This window comes from Macaca fascicularis, chromosome 8 (genome assembly GCF_037993035.2).
Source record: "Macaca fascicularis isolate 582-1 chromosome 8, T2T-MFA8v1.1".
Lineage (NCBI taxonomy): Eukaryota > Metazoa > Chordata > Mammalia > Primates > Cercopithecidae > Macaca > Macaca fascicularis.
The window spans coordinates 142,669,890-142,684,259 of record NC_088382.1 but is presented as its reverse complement, the minus strand read 5'-3'; the positions used below and the strand labels follow the sequence as shown (position 1 = coordinate 142,684,259).

General features: G+C 47.0%; 2 protein-coding genes across 8 annotated transcripts in view; one reads left to right on the top strand and one right to left on the bottom strand.

Moving 5' to 3' along the window:
• Nucleotides 1-14,370, bottom strand: part of TG (thyroglobulin) — a 275,111-nt gene that overhangs the window by 81,303 nt on the left and 179,438 nt on the right. The gene's annotated exons all lie outside the window — the stretch shown is intronic.
• The window catches only part of SLA (Src like adaptor), a 66,884-nt gene that overhangs the window by 44,537 nt on the left and 7,977 nt on the right, over nt 1-14,370 (top strand). For all 7 annotated transcript variants that reach the window (XM_045398727.2, XM_045398726.2, XM_045398729.2 and 4 more), the window contains 4 exons: nt 8,048-8,147; nt 8,971-9,057; nt 11,027-11,130; nt 13,841-13,972. In XM_045398727.2, the coding sequence (XP_045254662.2) occupies nt 8,048-8,147; nt 8,971-9,057; nt 11,027-11,130; nt 13,841-13,972 (423 nt within the window). The remainder of the gene's footprint in view (nt 1-8,047; nt 8,148-8,970; nt 9,058-11,026; nt 11,131-13,840; nt 13,973-14,370) is intronic.

Genomic DNA, 14,370 nt, shown 5'->3' with positions numbered 1-14,370 from the left:
ACGCATTTCATGACTTCTGTGGCTCACTCACAAAGGAACCTTCTCACCGCTTCCAAAATGGACAGGCCCAGCTCGTGTGGTCTAATGGCCTCAGATGCCCCCAAGCCGGCACGCCAAGACCCAGCCACCCCACACCCCTTTCAAGTCAGATGCAGAACAATACTAGTGGCTCTTATTTATCTGGTGAAGTAACTCCCCTTCCCAAGCCGAAAGGAAGAGGGATAAACAAAAAGAATATTCCCCAGGACCGAGGAGGTGGAACCAGATTACAAGGTGGAACAGAGCATGTGCCCTCAGGGCCCTGCGGACAGCAGCCCTCTACCTCCCGTGCCACACTCAGAACAGTGTGCAACATGCAGGGCGGCTAAGCTGCTGCTGCTGCTGCTGCTGTCGGGACAATGCCGGGCTCTTTCTCACCCTCTCCAAACTGACTTTGGTCACAGCCTCCTCCTCTGGTCATAACCACCGCTAGAAAACTGACACCACAGGGCCCTGGGACCAGGCAGGCTGGGGACGCACCCACCCACCGAACCCATCTTAGGTCGCCACCTCTCAGCCTGGGGCAGAGGGGCAGCATGCTTGAGCGAACCTCATGAAAACAGCCTCCAAGATTTGCTCATTTGCCTTCAACTTTTCAATGCAAATTGTCATGAAATAAGTTTATTTTTTTCCATTATGTGGGTGGGAGGTCACCTCTAGAACAGAGATAGAGAGAGGGGTCTCCCCACCCCTCCACCCCCTGGTGAAGAGAATTCCCCCGGTCATACCCCATTTGTGATCCAGGCAACCACATCAAGCGCTGGTGGGCTGCTTTTCCAACCCCCAGCCTTGAAACGTTCCCCCGATCATTGGTCCTAACGTTATTTCCTCTTTCTCTTGTACCTAACTTGAGTGAGGGAGGGGAAGGCGGTGCAGTGATGCTGTATTAAGTAGTTCCCATCTGCCTCATGCACAGGGTCAGGGTTTTTATGGAGTGAGCTCCTATTCAGCTAATGCTCCTGTGGTTGCTCATCCGGTTACCCTCAAATGAGTAACCTAGGAGACGGTGCAGGTCTCGCTCGTTGCTTTAGGCCAATGTGCCATTAGAGCCAGCTCTCAGTTAGCTTCAGCGTCAGAGAGTTAAAGGCACCACAGACCCTGGCCCTGCACAGAAGTCACACAGAGGCCAGCCTGGACACTTTCAGACAACCATGTTTTCTGGCCTTTTGGGAGATCATTCTTCTCCCAAGCCAGGACTGTGAACACCTTGGAATATGGCTTTGCCTATTTGTCTTTTTTTTTTTTTTTTTTCCTAAACTAAGCTTTTCAGAACATTTCTGATCAGTTGATTTCTCAGGAACTAATGTCATAAAACCGACAAAAGGAAGCAGGACTAGAGGGAAACAGAACAAGTTTCAGAGGCAGAAGGCCCTCACTGAACTTCCAGTAATGGTCTGTGGAAGCTGTGTGACTTTAGGTGAGTCACTCGGCCCGCCCCAGAGATCTGGAACAAGTCCCTCCTCAAAGCAACAGCATGATGCAGTGCAGGCACCAGCAAAGAAGGGTGTGGAAACTTCTAAAAACTCCATTTAGTGTTACCTGACTGTACCAGGCTATATCTAAATGGCCATTCCCCAAAAGTTTTAAAGTGGTGAAACTGGTAGTTCTGTAACTTTGAAATCATCCCAAAATGTTCATTTTCTCTAAAATTCTATGCATGCTTCTGTACCAGACATGGGCAGTACAGGATTTTTTAATACAACCTAGGGAAGTCCCGCTGTGGTCAGGAAATGGCATATTTCCACCTTAAAATGAGCACTCTGTCTCTCTGCTGTGATCTTTTTCCCCTCTTTGTTCTTTCTCTTCTTATCACCCTGACCTGAAGAGGCACCAACAGAGGCAGCAGCACAGACCCCTTTCTGCCCGTGCAAGGGTAGAAATAATGCTGTTTACATAGTTGCCCAGTGGAGAGAAGGGGGCGGGTGGGACTCGGGGAAGGAAGAAGGAGGTAGGGACCTCTCAAACCCAGCTTGCAGCTTCTCAGCAAGTGGTCCTCATACCACCTGCATCAGAATCCCCTGGGAAGTAGTTGCAATGCAGATTCCTGGGTCCCCCCCCAGGCCTACTAATCAGAACCTGGGGATGGTGGGAGGTAGCCGCCAGCTGAATTTCCTACGAGTCCCTGGGGACCCTGTAATCCCTTAAGCTTGCAGACCACAGACCAGCTTTTAGTACTGCCCCTGCACTGACACACAACGAGAGATGAGAAAGAGTTTATCTCCTTAGTCTCTCTGTCCTCCTTTGTAAAATGGGAATGATTAGAGTCGCTTGGTGCTCACCGCCTCCAGACACAGTGCCCAGTGCTATCACAGACTCGATTCTCACAGCCCCGCGAGGCTTCTGCCTATTATCATCTCTGTTTTGCAGTTGGAGAATCTGAGGTACAAGAAGCTTAAATGACTTGCCTGAGGCCATACAGCTCAGACGAGACAGCTGGAATTCAAAGCCAGGTGGTCTGACTCCAAGGTCCATCTCCCCACCTCAGTGTGCGCCTGAAAAGGACAGGGTTTCAAGAAGCCCACATGTTCTGGGAGAGGATAGGCTTGCTCTCGAGTGACTGAGAATGTGCCTGGCCACCAGATTTAGTGACACAGATGCTCAAGTACCCTAGCAAGGGGTCCCACAGACAGTGAATCTGTGTCAAATCTTGGACCAGATCCCTTTTTTCTATTTGCGTCTAACCTCGCTGCTGATACATGAGATGGCCTTAGCCGGAACATGATCATTCAACTTTTACATCATTGTACATTGATGAACGTCATAAAATATATAACTAGCCTGAGAAATCCATGATGTCACATTGCTTAGAATAGCACTCAAGCTTTTTTTAAGTAAATTAATTTTTAAAAAGGCATTATCAAGTAACTAGTGCTGTCGACTATGACAAAGGAGAGTTGAGTGGTCCAGACACAGCCACGCCCTGCCCTGCCCAGGGAGACCTGGTTTTGAAACCTGGCACTCAACTTCCTGGCTGTGTGCTCTTGAGCGGTCTTTGGACCTCACGGTGCCTCTATTTCCTCATACTCAAAATAAGGGAGTTTCAATCTATCAACCTCACAGGGAGGCGTGAGGACTTCAGGGGTAACCTGGGTACCACCACGGCCCAGTGCCTGGTTCCCCTCAGAGCTGTGCTCCCTGCTGCTGCTGCTGCTGGTGATGACGAGGAGGGGGAGGAAGGGGATGGTGGTATGAAAACAATGGAAGTCTGAGAAGCCCTGGGTGCCCAAGCAAAGCACATTCTGAGTCAATGCAGTCCAAAATATTCATTTTAACTATTTCTTGCTTCTGTTCTATGCTAGCCCTGCCTATATCCCTCTAGCATCTAAGAGAGTTGAGACTGACCCTGAAAAGCCTCCAGGTCTGTGCAGTTCCAATCTGTCCCCACTAACATATGGAAAAACCAAGGCATGGGCAGAAAAGAGCTTTGAGGGTTACTTGGTCTCAAACAGAGCCGTTTACATATGACTAAGAGGGCTCACAAGCCTGGTTCACCGTGACCCGCAGAACTTGGTAGACTTTCTACCCGGCCCAGCTCTGTGTGATTGGGTAGTTGCATGTATAATCCTGTGTGTGTGTGTGTGTGTGGCCTGAAGAAGACACTAAAAGTCAGGCCTGCTTTGACCCCTCAAGAGACCATGAGTTTAGGCATGACTCCAGGGCATGCAAAACAAGAGGCTACAATTCCTGGGCTGTACAGCTCCCTACCCACCAGCTGCCCTGAGCTGCTCATGCTAACCCTGAAGACTCAGCTGGAGTCTGCCTTTGTCTCCCCTGTTAAGGGTCAAGTGTGGGTTGAGGAAAGCTTGGAGATTAAGTGACAAGGAGAGCTGTGTGGCTCTGTGAAGGACCCCGGGCTTCGAAATCTTCATGCTTTTCCCTAGATATGTGACTAAAACTCTCCCAGCTTTGGCTTCTTCACCCTTAAATGATCACGTATTTTCTGTAGGGCTGGGCAGGGCACTGGAAGTGACAAATGACTAGTTTTACTAGACAGTTACAAGTGGGAGTGACTGAGAATGTTCTTAGTATTTAAAAAGAAATGGTCATGCAGCACCAAGGAACGACAATTTACAAAAGGGTCTCTCCTCTCTTGACTAAGTCCCGTAAGGCCTGCCTGGGTCCCTCCCCTTTGTGAATTCGTTTCCTGTTTTATGCTTTTATACATTTTGTTTAACCTGACATTCTTAAGTTGAGCTATCAGCAAATATTTGGTCCTTTGAATTTCACCTTCTGTTCTCACCAAGTGGAGTTCATTTTTAGAGAGTAAGCAATTTTCAAGTTTACACTACTAGTTTGCAAATTTTAGAAAGTTATTGGCTAACACTGGTCTCGAGTTGTGGTCTGGTGACCCTGCTCTCCATGAAAATAATATTACCTTCCACTTACTAAGGCAGGCCCTGATATGCAATACATCATGAATCCTTCACTCAATCCTATGAGGCATATTTTGGCATTTTCCCTTTTTATTCATGAAGAAATCAAGCTCAGATTAGTTAAAAATAAATCTCCCCCCAAATTGCACCACTATGTAGTGGGGGAGGCGGGATGTTAGCCAGTTCTGATTGATTTCAAAGCCCCATTTTCTCTCCCCAAAATTCTCTCCGGGTTTCTTCTTTCATGTGCAGTGCTTATGTCTTCATTTAATTTGTTTCCTTATGTTAGGTCTGCAATAATTCCACTGACTTCCTCAGCTGTCCTCTTCTCTGCCTCACTCAGTTATCTCTGCTTGAATTCAAACGCTGAGCTCTCCATCAAGCTAAGGAGTTCTGGGAGTAGATGATAATATGTTTCACCTTTACCAACAAACTTAAATTTCCTACATTGCATTTATTTTTCTGTAGCAACCAAAGCTCAGGGAAGACTTTGAAGGGATCCTGGCACCAGGCCTTGCTTAGAATGGCCACCCTGCCCCACAGAAGTACAAGTCAAACTGTAATACCTTCCCAGTGACTCTGTCCCGTTTGGCTAATGGTCATGATAAAGAGAGGTGAAATCTCTTGCAAAGGATCAGGCACAGGTTATCTGACCCTTAAGCAAGAGCCCAGATGCAAAGTTTCCTCAGTGATGTTTAAGTGCCATAGCTATCAAAACATCACTATTACGGAAATTCCACAGGAAACTTAACTTTGTTATTGTGAAATTGAAACTCTCCAACCCTTTAAGCCTGCCTTTCCCTCATTGGAACGGTGGTTTTTATAATAGGATTTTGCTTTTGTTTTTGTTTCTGTTGGTTTTTGTTTTTAATGTTAGGAAAGACAATTGTTCTGTTCCACAGTCTTAATCTTGAATTTGACATTAAACCTCAAACCCCTCTGTAGACACACCATCTACCTCAAGGTTCTATTGTTGTCACAGAGGACACACTCTGTGCCTCTCCATTTCAACATGTTTTTCACAAGGGGCTGGTTCCACAATGGCCACCTACCCAGCTGCCTCCCACAAATCAGGTTTCCTTCTGCCTGGATCTGCTTTAAAACTGCAGCTTGACAGCTGTATTTAAGGGACACTGCAGCACAGGGACCGCTCTGCACATTCAGTAAGACTGCTTTGAGCATCCTTTATAAAACAGGTGTGGCACAGGCTACAGACACAGAAGACACCGGTATTCTGCCCTCCTGGAACTCACAGCCAGGGGTGGGGAGAGATGGGCATTCCCCTGACAGTCACACAAATGGGAAAATGCAACCTGGGGTAACCGCTTCAGAGGAAAATCTTAGGGGCCAAGAGGAAGAATTAGTACAGCAGGAAGGCTGGGCCTCCTCAGGAGCCTCTGCAGAGGTGAGTTTAGAGTTAACACAGGTGGGAGGGGTGAGGGAGGGAAGAGCAGGGTGTGTTCCAGGCAGAGGGAACAGCCTGTGCGGAGGCTCTGAGAACCAGGGCACCTGGCAAGTTGGAGAAAGGCCTATCACATGTAGCCGAGGCAGCAGAGTACCACAGTAATATACAGCCCTTTCATATGTGGCGGCCATTAGTCCAGGAAGACGGATTTCCATCTTGAAGGTGCTTTTCAACCTCTCATTTTCTAGACTAGGAAACCCAGGCCCAAGAGAAGAAGGAGGCGTTCCACTCAGTGAGTGGCAAAGTCAGACTCAGCTTCTGGGCAGATTTGCCAGGAAGTCAAACAAATCATATGCCTGAGACCCCCTTGTTGGTACAGCACCTTCCTGGGATCTGTCCCTCATTTTGTACTTGCAATTGTGTATTTTTTCTCAAAGAGGACTGCCAAATTTGCATAAACTTTATGCCCCACTGAACGTGAACTTGCCCTTTGTGAGACCTTGGGACTTCTGGCTTCAAACTTAACACAACTGTAACGCTGCCCCTACTTACTGGGGTGAAGTCAAAGCAACACAGGGAAGAATCCCTTTTTTGAATTCAGCAAAGCAGAATGTGAGGGAGCTGCCCCCACAGGCTTGGGGAAGATCTGCAGCAGGACAGGTCAGTGGTCTGGCTGGGTTGGCCCTTTTACATCCCGACATAACTGTTTCTCAAAAGCCCTGATCCCTTTCCAAGACTTAGAAAGCCACTAAATAACACTCTTGGTTTCTGTCTCACATCCAGAAACTCTTGCTTTTACATGGCTTATTGTCAGCGACTCAGCTTCCCCAAATGAACAATACATTCGACTGCACTGTTCCACCATGATCACTGGCTTCTAATTCATTTATCAATTGATAAGCATAACCTTCACTCAAAACCTCACTCATCTTTCTCACTGATTCTACTCTTTAATCTCCCTTTAGACTTAGTCTGCCCGAGAGGCTTATGACTTAGAGGCTGCAAGACATATGAGTTGTAAGAGGCAGGATCTGGGGTTATGTGGATCCTAGGAAGTGGCTTGTTTGGGCCACGGAGCCCACAAGCCTGAGTGCTGGGATTTCTCCAGATCTTCTTGGGGTGAGCGAACCAGGGAACAGTTCCTCCCATGACTATTTATGTATCCTGTAGAACGTGAGCTCCATGAGAGCAGCAAGAATGGGCTTGCTTTGCTCACCTATGCTGACTCACGACAGGTGCTCAGTAAGTAGCTGCCGAATGAATGAACAGATGATGTTACCCAGAATTTTAAGTTCAAAGTCCCAGCCAGCGATGAAAGTCACAGCAAATAATAACTGCATTTGCTGATATGGAAGACATCTTATTATTTCCCCCCAAAATGTATTCAAATATTACCCTGCATCTAATGCATCTGAATTACGTCAGATCACTAAGGATAGAAGCAGATGTATCACTTAGTGTCAAAAAGCAAAATCACTGTCTCTCCTCTACGGTCAGGAGCCAGACAGCCCTCTTTCCTTCTCAAAACTTCATCAGAATTCCTTTCAATACACTATCAGGAAAAGTACTAAATTTTTCTTCCACCACCTCCACCCTCAACAAATGTCCCTATTAAATAAATGCCCAGCGTGGGGCCTTATGTTCTGCAAGAAATAAGTATTTTCTTTAACCTCAGAGTTACCACCTCATGGTCCTAATGTGTCCTCAGAACTCATTTTTCCTGACACCCTTTCCCCGAAAATGTCACAGATATAACAACTCTGGGTCTCAGAGTGGACACCCGAGGCTTTGGTAATGAGAAGGGGTGTTGTTATAGCAACTTAGGGGAATGTATGTGGTGTAACATACTCTCATCTCCTCTCCTAAGGACCCTGGAATGAGGTATTGTTAGTCCCATTTTAAAGACGGAGAGAGTGAGGCTAGTAGACTCAGAACAGGGCCTGAAACCAGCCCCTGTGACTCATCTCACAGCCTCTGGATTCCATTTCTCAGACGGGAACATCAGGGCCAAGGAAGGCTTAAGAATAGGAGTATGTCACTGATCCTCAGGGCTCGTACGCACACCCTGCAGAGCCATGTCTGAAGAGAGGACCTTGCTGTAAATTGGTGGTTCAAAACAAGAAAGGTATCTCCTGCTGGAAAATCTCATCTTCATACCCTCCCTCCCAAGGCTACCTTTAAGCTCCTTGTGAATAAAAAGCAACCTGCCCCTTTGCCTTTGTTTCCCCAGGACTTGATAGCGACTTCCTTGCCGTGCTGAGTGACTACCCATCTCCTGACATCAGTCCCCCGATATTCCGCCGAGGGGAGAAACTGCGTGTGATTTCTGAGTGAGTCAGCTCTCCAAAACTTGTGCAATCTTCAAAATAGGATAAACTTGGTTTGGGTGAAAAGTATTTGATTTTTAGCTAGACTGGTATAGGTCCACATGAGTCCTGGTCCCATTACAAGGTGAGAAATTTGACCCATACTGCAACCCTCCTCTTTAATGTGGCCAGTGCTCTAGAACCTTCCACAGCTCTCCACTGCCTGGTAGATCAAATTTAAATTCCTTAACTTGACTTTTGAGATCTTTTATGATCCAACCTCTTCTCATATTCTTCTTATCTCCCACCACATGTGCAGTGTTGATGCTATGTAGGAATGAAGACTGGGAAGGCAGCCCCGGGGCCTGGAAATCCTTTGGATGAGAAATATAAAAGATTTGCCTTCTCTCCTCTTACCTCTGCAGTCTGATTCAATATGGGCTATAGAACACGACAGGAGTTCTGAGCTCCTTTTATTTAGATCTTCATTGATGCAGATAATTGAAACTATATTTGGTTATACTGCAGAGTATAAATCAATATAGTAAAGATTTATTTTTAAAAAGCCTCCAACAGTTGGGAACATTAACTGCTAAACCCTGAAAAGCAGCTATTTCGAGCACACGGGAGGGTTTCCCAGTTGGCTTGCAATGGAGGGCTATCCACTGGACACATATACTTTAAAAAGGAGATTTTCAGATGATGGAATTTGGGTTAACGTGGCCAGTGACAGATCTTAAAAGAGGAATGTTCCAACCTGTCCTGGGTCAAATCTGATTACTCTGTTCATTCATCCTTTGGTTTTGCTATTTACTTATCTCTGTGTTCTCTGTTCTTGTTCTCACAGTGAAGGGGGCTGGTGGAAAGCTATTTCTCTTAGCACTGGTCGAGAGAGTTACATCCCTGGAATATGTGTGGCCAGAGTTTACCATGGGTGAGTACGTTTCTCAAATGGCATCAATTAAGCATGATGCTTATGCTGCTGACTCATAAGGTGGAACAAAGTTTCCAGCATTCATAGTGGAAAGGAAGGCACTGGGTCAAGAAGAGATATTCCTGCTCCCAACCCAGTCAATAAGGAAAGGAGCAACCTTGAGCTAATTTATCTCTTCTGCTCTCTGGGACTCAACTTCTCCCTCAGTAAAATGAAGGAAGTTGGACCTTTCAGCTCTAACATGGTCTTCCTGGCACAGAGTGGTAAACAGCTGGGAAATGTTATCGGAGGGCACAGCACAGTGCAGAGACTAGAAGTCAGTGTGTCTAGGTTCAAATCCTGCCTCTGTCATACTGGCTGTGTGCCAGTGAACAAGCTTTTTATGCATCAGTTCCCTTTCCTCACCTGTCAAGTAGAGATCATAACATAGAACGACAGGGATAATAATATATGACAATATGATCAAAATGTAGGGCTGTTAGGAGAATAAGATATAATGATACATGTATAGTCCTTGGAGCAATGCCAAGCATTACAGTAAGCACTCGATAAATATTAGCTATATTCTAATCAAATGCCTATCCAGAAACACACAGAATCCTTACTGCCAAAAATGCTTATGTGCCTTCCTTGAAAAATGGGTAAGACGAACAAGATAAATCTTAGGAAAGTAGGCTCAACCGATGAGAAAATAAGCACCCTGCTTTCTCCTGTAGTCGTGCCTGTGAGGCCTCTGCAGCCTCCTGGGTGGCTTTGGAGTCCTGCACACCTGGGCACAAATCTTTGCTTCCCTCCTTCCATGTGAGGGTCTTGGAAAAGTTGCTTCACCTCCTGGAGTTACGTTATCCTCATCTGTCAAGTTACCGAGGCCAGAAGTTGGCAAGGAAATGCACAGCATATTGGAAATGGAAAAGAAAGGAGGCAGCCACTGATAAACACTAAGTTACTTCTTCACGTCCAGAGGAGGACTCTACGTGCCACACGCTCATCTTGCAAAACAGAGATAACCACCTGAATCCTTTGAAGACTGGAATTCTGCAAGTTTTAGTATTCATGATCTTAAAACTGAATATCAGATGCCATTTCCATGCTTAGGATGATGAAGGTGAACAAAAGTGGAGCAGGAGCTGCCATGCGAGTCACGTTCTGAAAGAGATGGGAATCACATGACTCTTCTACATCAGTTGCTCGCCCTGGAGCTGTTCATTCATTAGCAAGCACCCATCAACGCCTTCATGCTGAAGATATGGGGCTGCAGCTGGTGGGAGCTGGGGGTAGTGAAGACCCAGGAGGAGTGACATAATTATGACCCTATGAGGCTACCAATCTAATAGAGGTGATCACATCCCTTAACATATCAAATAGGAAGAGCAGGGCTGGGCACAGTGGCTCACGCCTATAATCCCAGCACTTTGGAAGTCTGAGGCGGGTAGATGGCTTTGAGGTCAAGAGTTCAAGACTAGCCCAGCCAACATGGTGAATCCCCATTTCTAATAAAAATACAAAAAATAGCCGGATGTGGTGGTGCATGCCTGTAATCCCAGCTACTTGGGAGGCTGAGGCAGAAGAATCACTTGAACCTGGAAGGTGGAGGATGCAGTGAGCCAAGATCACACCACTGTTCTCTAGCCTGGGTGACAGAGCAGGACTCCATTAAAAAAAAACACACACACACACACACAAATAAAAGGAAGAGCAGCAGTGAAGTATGGTGGTTATGGAATTGGATGTCCCAGAAAAATGCATTCTAATTTTAACTCTATCAACTGCTGACATGGTATCTTGAGCAAATTACTTAATCACTGGAACCCTTAGTATTCTTGTCTGTGAAAGAGAGATAATGCTACCTGTCTTAGTGGGTGGAGATGAGGATTAGCTTTCAAGTGCTTAGTATGGTGGGAGGCCCATTCCCGCCTTTCCTGGGGGAGGGCTTGTTCCGGATCCTAACGGCTGTCTTCCTCCTTTCCAGCTGGCTGTTTGAGGGTCTGGGCAGAGACAAGGCCGAGGAGCTGCTGCAGCTGCCAGACACAAAGGTCGGCTCCTTCATGATCAGGGAGAGTGAGACCAAGAAAGGTGAGTGGCCCCCAACTCATCTTTCCCCGTCTGGGGCAGACAAGCATGTTTTGTTCCCGGCTGACTCATTATACGGCTTCATTTTCCTTCCTCCTACGTCCATGCAAATCGATCCGATGTAGTTAAGCTCCCTGCAGCCCACACGCTGCTGGGGAGGCCAGTGGAGAAGCAAGGAGACTAGAGACAGGCAGTGGGGAGCCGGCTGGGCACGGCCACGGGCCTGGCCAACATCAGGCCTGATGGCTCCTGCTGGAAATTTTTCCAGCAACTGAGAACAAAACTGAATGCAGTGTGTAGGCAGATGCTGGGCAGATAGAACATAGCCTTTGGTACAAGCCTGGTCTGTGCTGTCAAGCTCTGTGACTGATTTGTCTGAACTCAGTGTTCTCATCTGTGAAATGGAGAGAACACCCCTCCCTTGTAAGATTGTAGTGAAATTCAAATGTAATAATGTTTGTGTTGCTCTTGCTGCACAGAGAGTCCCGATGTCAGTTTCTTCTGTGCTCTGTAACTAAGTCAGACAGCTCAGAGAATCAGATGTGTTCTCACACACAGTCACCATCCTCTCTAGCATTACAATTTCCTTGCATCATATGCATTAAGTACCTCAGTAAAAACATAAATAGAGTGAGCTCTTTGTCACGATTCAAAGCAAGGGTCCCAAGTTCCAATTTTAGCCTTACAAATTACTAAGTTACCACTTCTCTCTCTAAGCCTCGGCCCCCTGATCTAGACCATGAGATTCACAGTAGGAGAGTACCGTGTTTATTCCCAAATACTTCACAGCTAGGATTTTCCCAGACTAAATAATAATAATAGCTTTTTTAAAATTCAGAAGGTATCTTCAAGTTCTTGGCTTGCTTCTTGTACATTCAGTATCAAATAAGAGAAAACACACTATCTGAGAGTACTTTCCAGCACCTAATAAGTGCCAAAGCCACCTGGTGCTAGAGTCCTTCACCAAAATGGGCACTAGCCTTGCTTTCAGAAAGCAGGGACCCCATATACATGATTAAAAAAAATCCAAGATCAACTTTTCTCTATAAAAACCAAACATGCTGGGGGACAGAAAGATCAATGCAAAAGCAAAACATCCTGTGCCTGTCCTAGAGGTCCCCGGAGGCAGGATGGCCCGACTCAGAAAGAAACTTCTAAACTGGCCTGGCCAAACGGAGGAAGAACCCAGGGTGGGTGCCGCAGCTCATCTAAAAATAAAGATGTCATCAGGCAGATGTGCCGTCGTGCTGGAGCTGGGTGGGTGTGGCAGGCCCACCGTGGGTATGCAAAGCTCTGACAATGTTTTACTTGCTACCCTCGGTCTGCTTACCACACTCCCAGTTCCGCTGACCTTACGGGAAGGCTCACGCTGGGTTGACTCATGGCAGGCCTGGAGCACTGTGAGGGATGTGCTGAGGATAAGGTTCACACCCCAGAGTGGCATTCCCAAGCCCCATGCCTCTGGCCATATCTCACAGGGGCTCTAGGCCTCTGTTTTCCCGTCTTTAAAATAATTGGGGGCAATACCTCCTATGATCTTTCTGAGAATTAACAGAGATTTCTTGGCCATTGCTTAGCCCTGCCCAGCAGAGATAGCAAAGAATCAATCAGCTCCCTTTCTCCTCTGTCTCTTGGGTGTTTTCTACTCCTGGAACCCCAGAAGATAGAGCAAGAGAGGACCCTGAAACATGGCCTACATCCAATTCTCTCATTTTGCACTTGGGGAAATCGAGGCACATGCCCGCGGCTCTACTCTTACCAACCCACACCAGGTCATTGCTCTAACGAGGCTCAAAGAGCAATAACCCGCCTTTCACGTGGTTCTTACGGATACCCAGAAAGATGACTCAACTGCTCCAAATTTCTGAGAAGACTAAGCATAAGTCAGAGAGAGTACAGACAAAGAAACAGGGGGCATAACTGCAAGGACCTGTTCAAATGTGTGCTGTGGCAGCGCTGGTGGGACAGGGGCTGAAAAACAGTAGGGATGACATCTTGGAGTGTACTCGGGAAGGAATCAAAAACCACCACAGATCCTGGAGCTCCAAGTTGCAACCACACTACAGTCATTCCATTTGGCCTTAGGATGTGGAAGCACCCCAGTGTGTTTGCCTCAAAAAGCAAAGAGGACGAGGCCGGGCACGGTAGCTCAGGCCTGTAATCCCAGCACTTTGGGAGGCTGAGGTGGGTGGATCACTTGAGTCCAGGAGTTCAAGACCAGCCTGGGCAATGTAGCAAAACCCCATCTCTACAAAAAATACAAAAATTAGCCGGGCATAGTGGCGCATGCCTGTAGTCCCAGCTACTCCAGAGGCTGAGGTGGGAGGATCCCTTGAGCCCAGGAGATGGCGGTTGCAGTGAGCTGAGATTGCGCCACTGCACTCCAGTCTGGGTGACAGAGCAAGACCCAGACTCAAAAAAAAAAAAAAAAAAAAAAAACAGACAAGAGGATGAAACCTGTGCTCCTAAAAACCTGTAAGGACCATATGATGAACACATCTGGTTTGACATAATAATACACTCCTGCAGTCTCTAACAGGAAGCAACATCTAAACAGAGAAGGGTCTAGTGGAAGGAAGGGCTGCGTCCTAGCATCACTGTTGTATCCCAAGGGTGGGCAGGTATCCCTGCCTCAGTGGTGGTGGGCTGGTTAGCTGCGTGCCTTGGGGTGAGGACAGGTGGAATCCACTGACTTTTCCTCCACCTCCTGCAGGGTTTTACTCACTGTCGGTGAGACACAGGCAGGTAAAGCATTACCGCATTTTCCGCCTGCCCAACAACTGGTACTACATTTCCCCGAGGCTCACCTTCCAGTGCCTGGAGGACCTGGTGAACCACTATTCTGGTAAGAGACATTCAATCTGGAGCGACTGTGATGGTGGAACCCCTCTTAGCTAATTGCTCTGCGGCACTATCTGTCTGGAATGCAGAGGGGTCGCCAATAAATGCAGTGATTTACTCTTGCTTTCTGCCCATGCTGCCTTCGTGATATGCTCTCTTGTTAATTCAGACTGTAAATTTCAGACTGAAACAGATTGCTTGCGCATGCTGCCTTAATAAGCAAAATGCAGCTAATCTCAAATTTGCCCTCTCTTGACCTGTGCATTCAACAAGTTAGGGTGTGCCTAGATTCACAACTGCAACCAGCTTGCACATCCTTAAGTGGGCCATACATATTCTAGCCTCTGGGGCTCTGTTCTAGAGTACCACTCATTCTCCCTTTTCTGCTTGTCAAAATCCTCA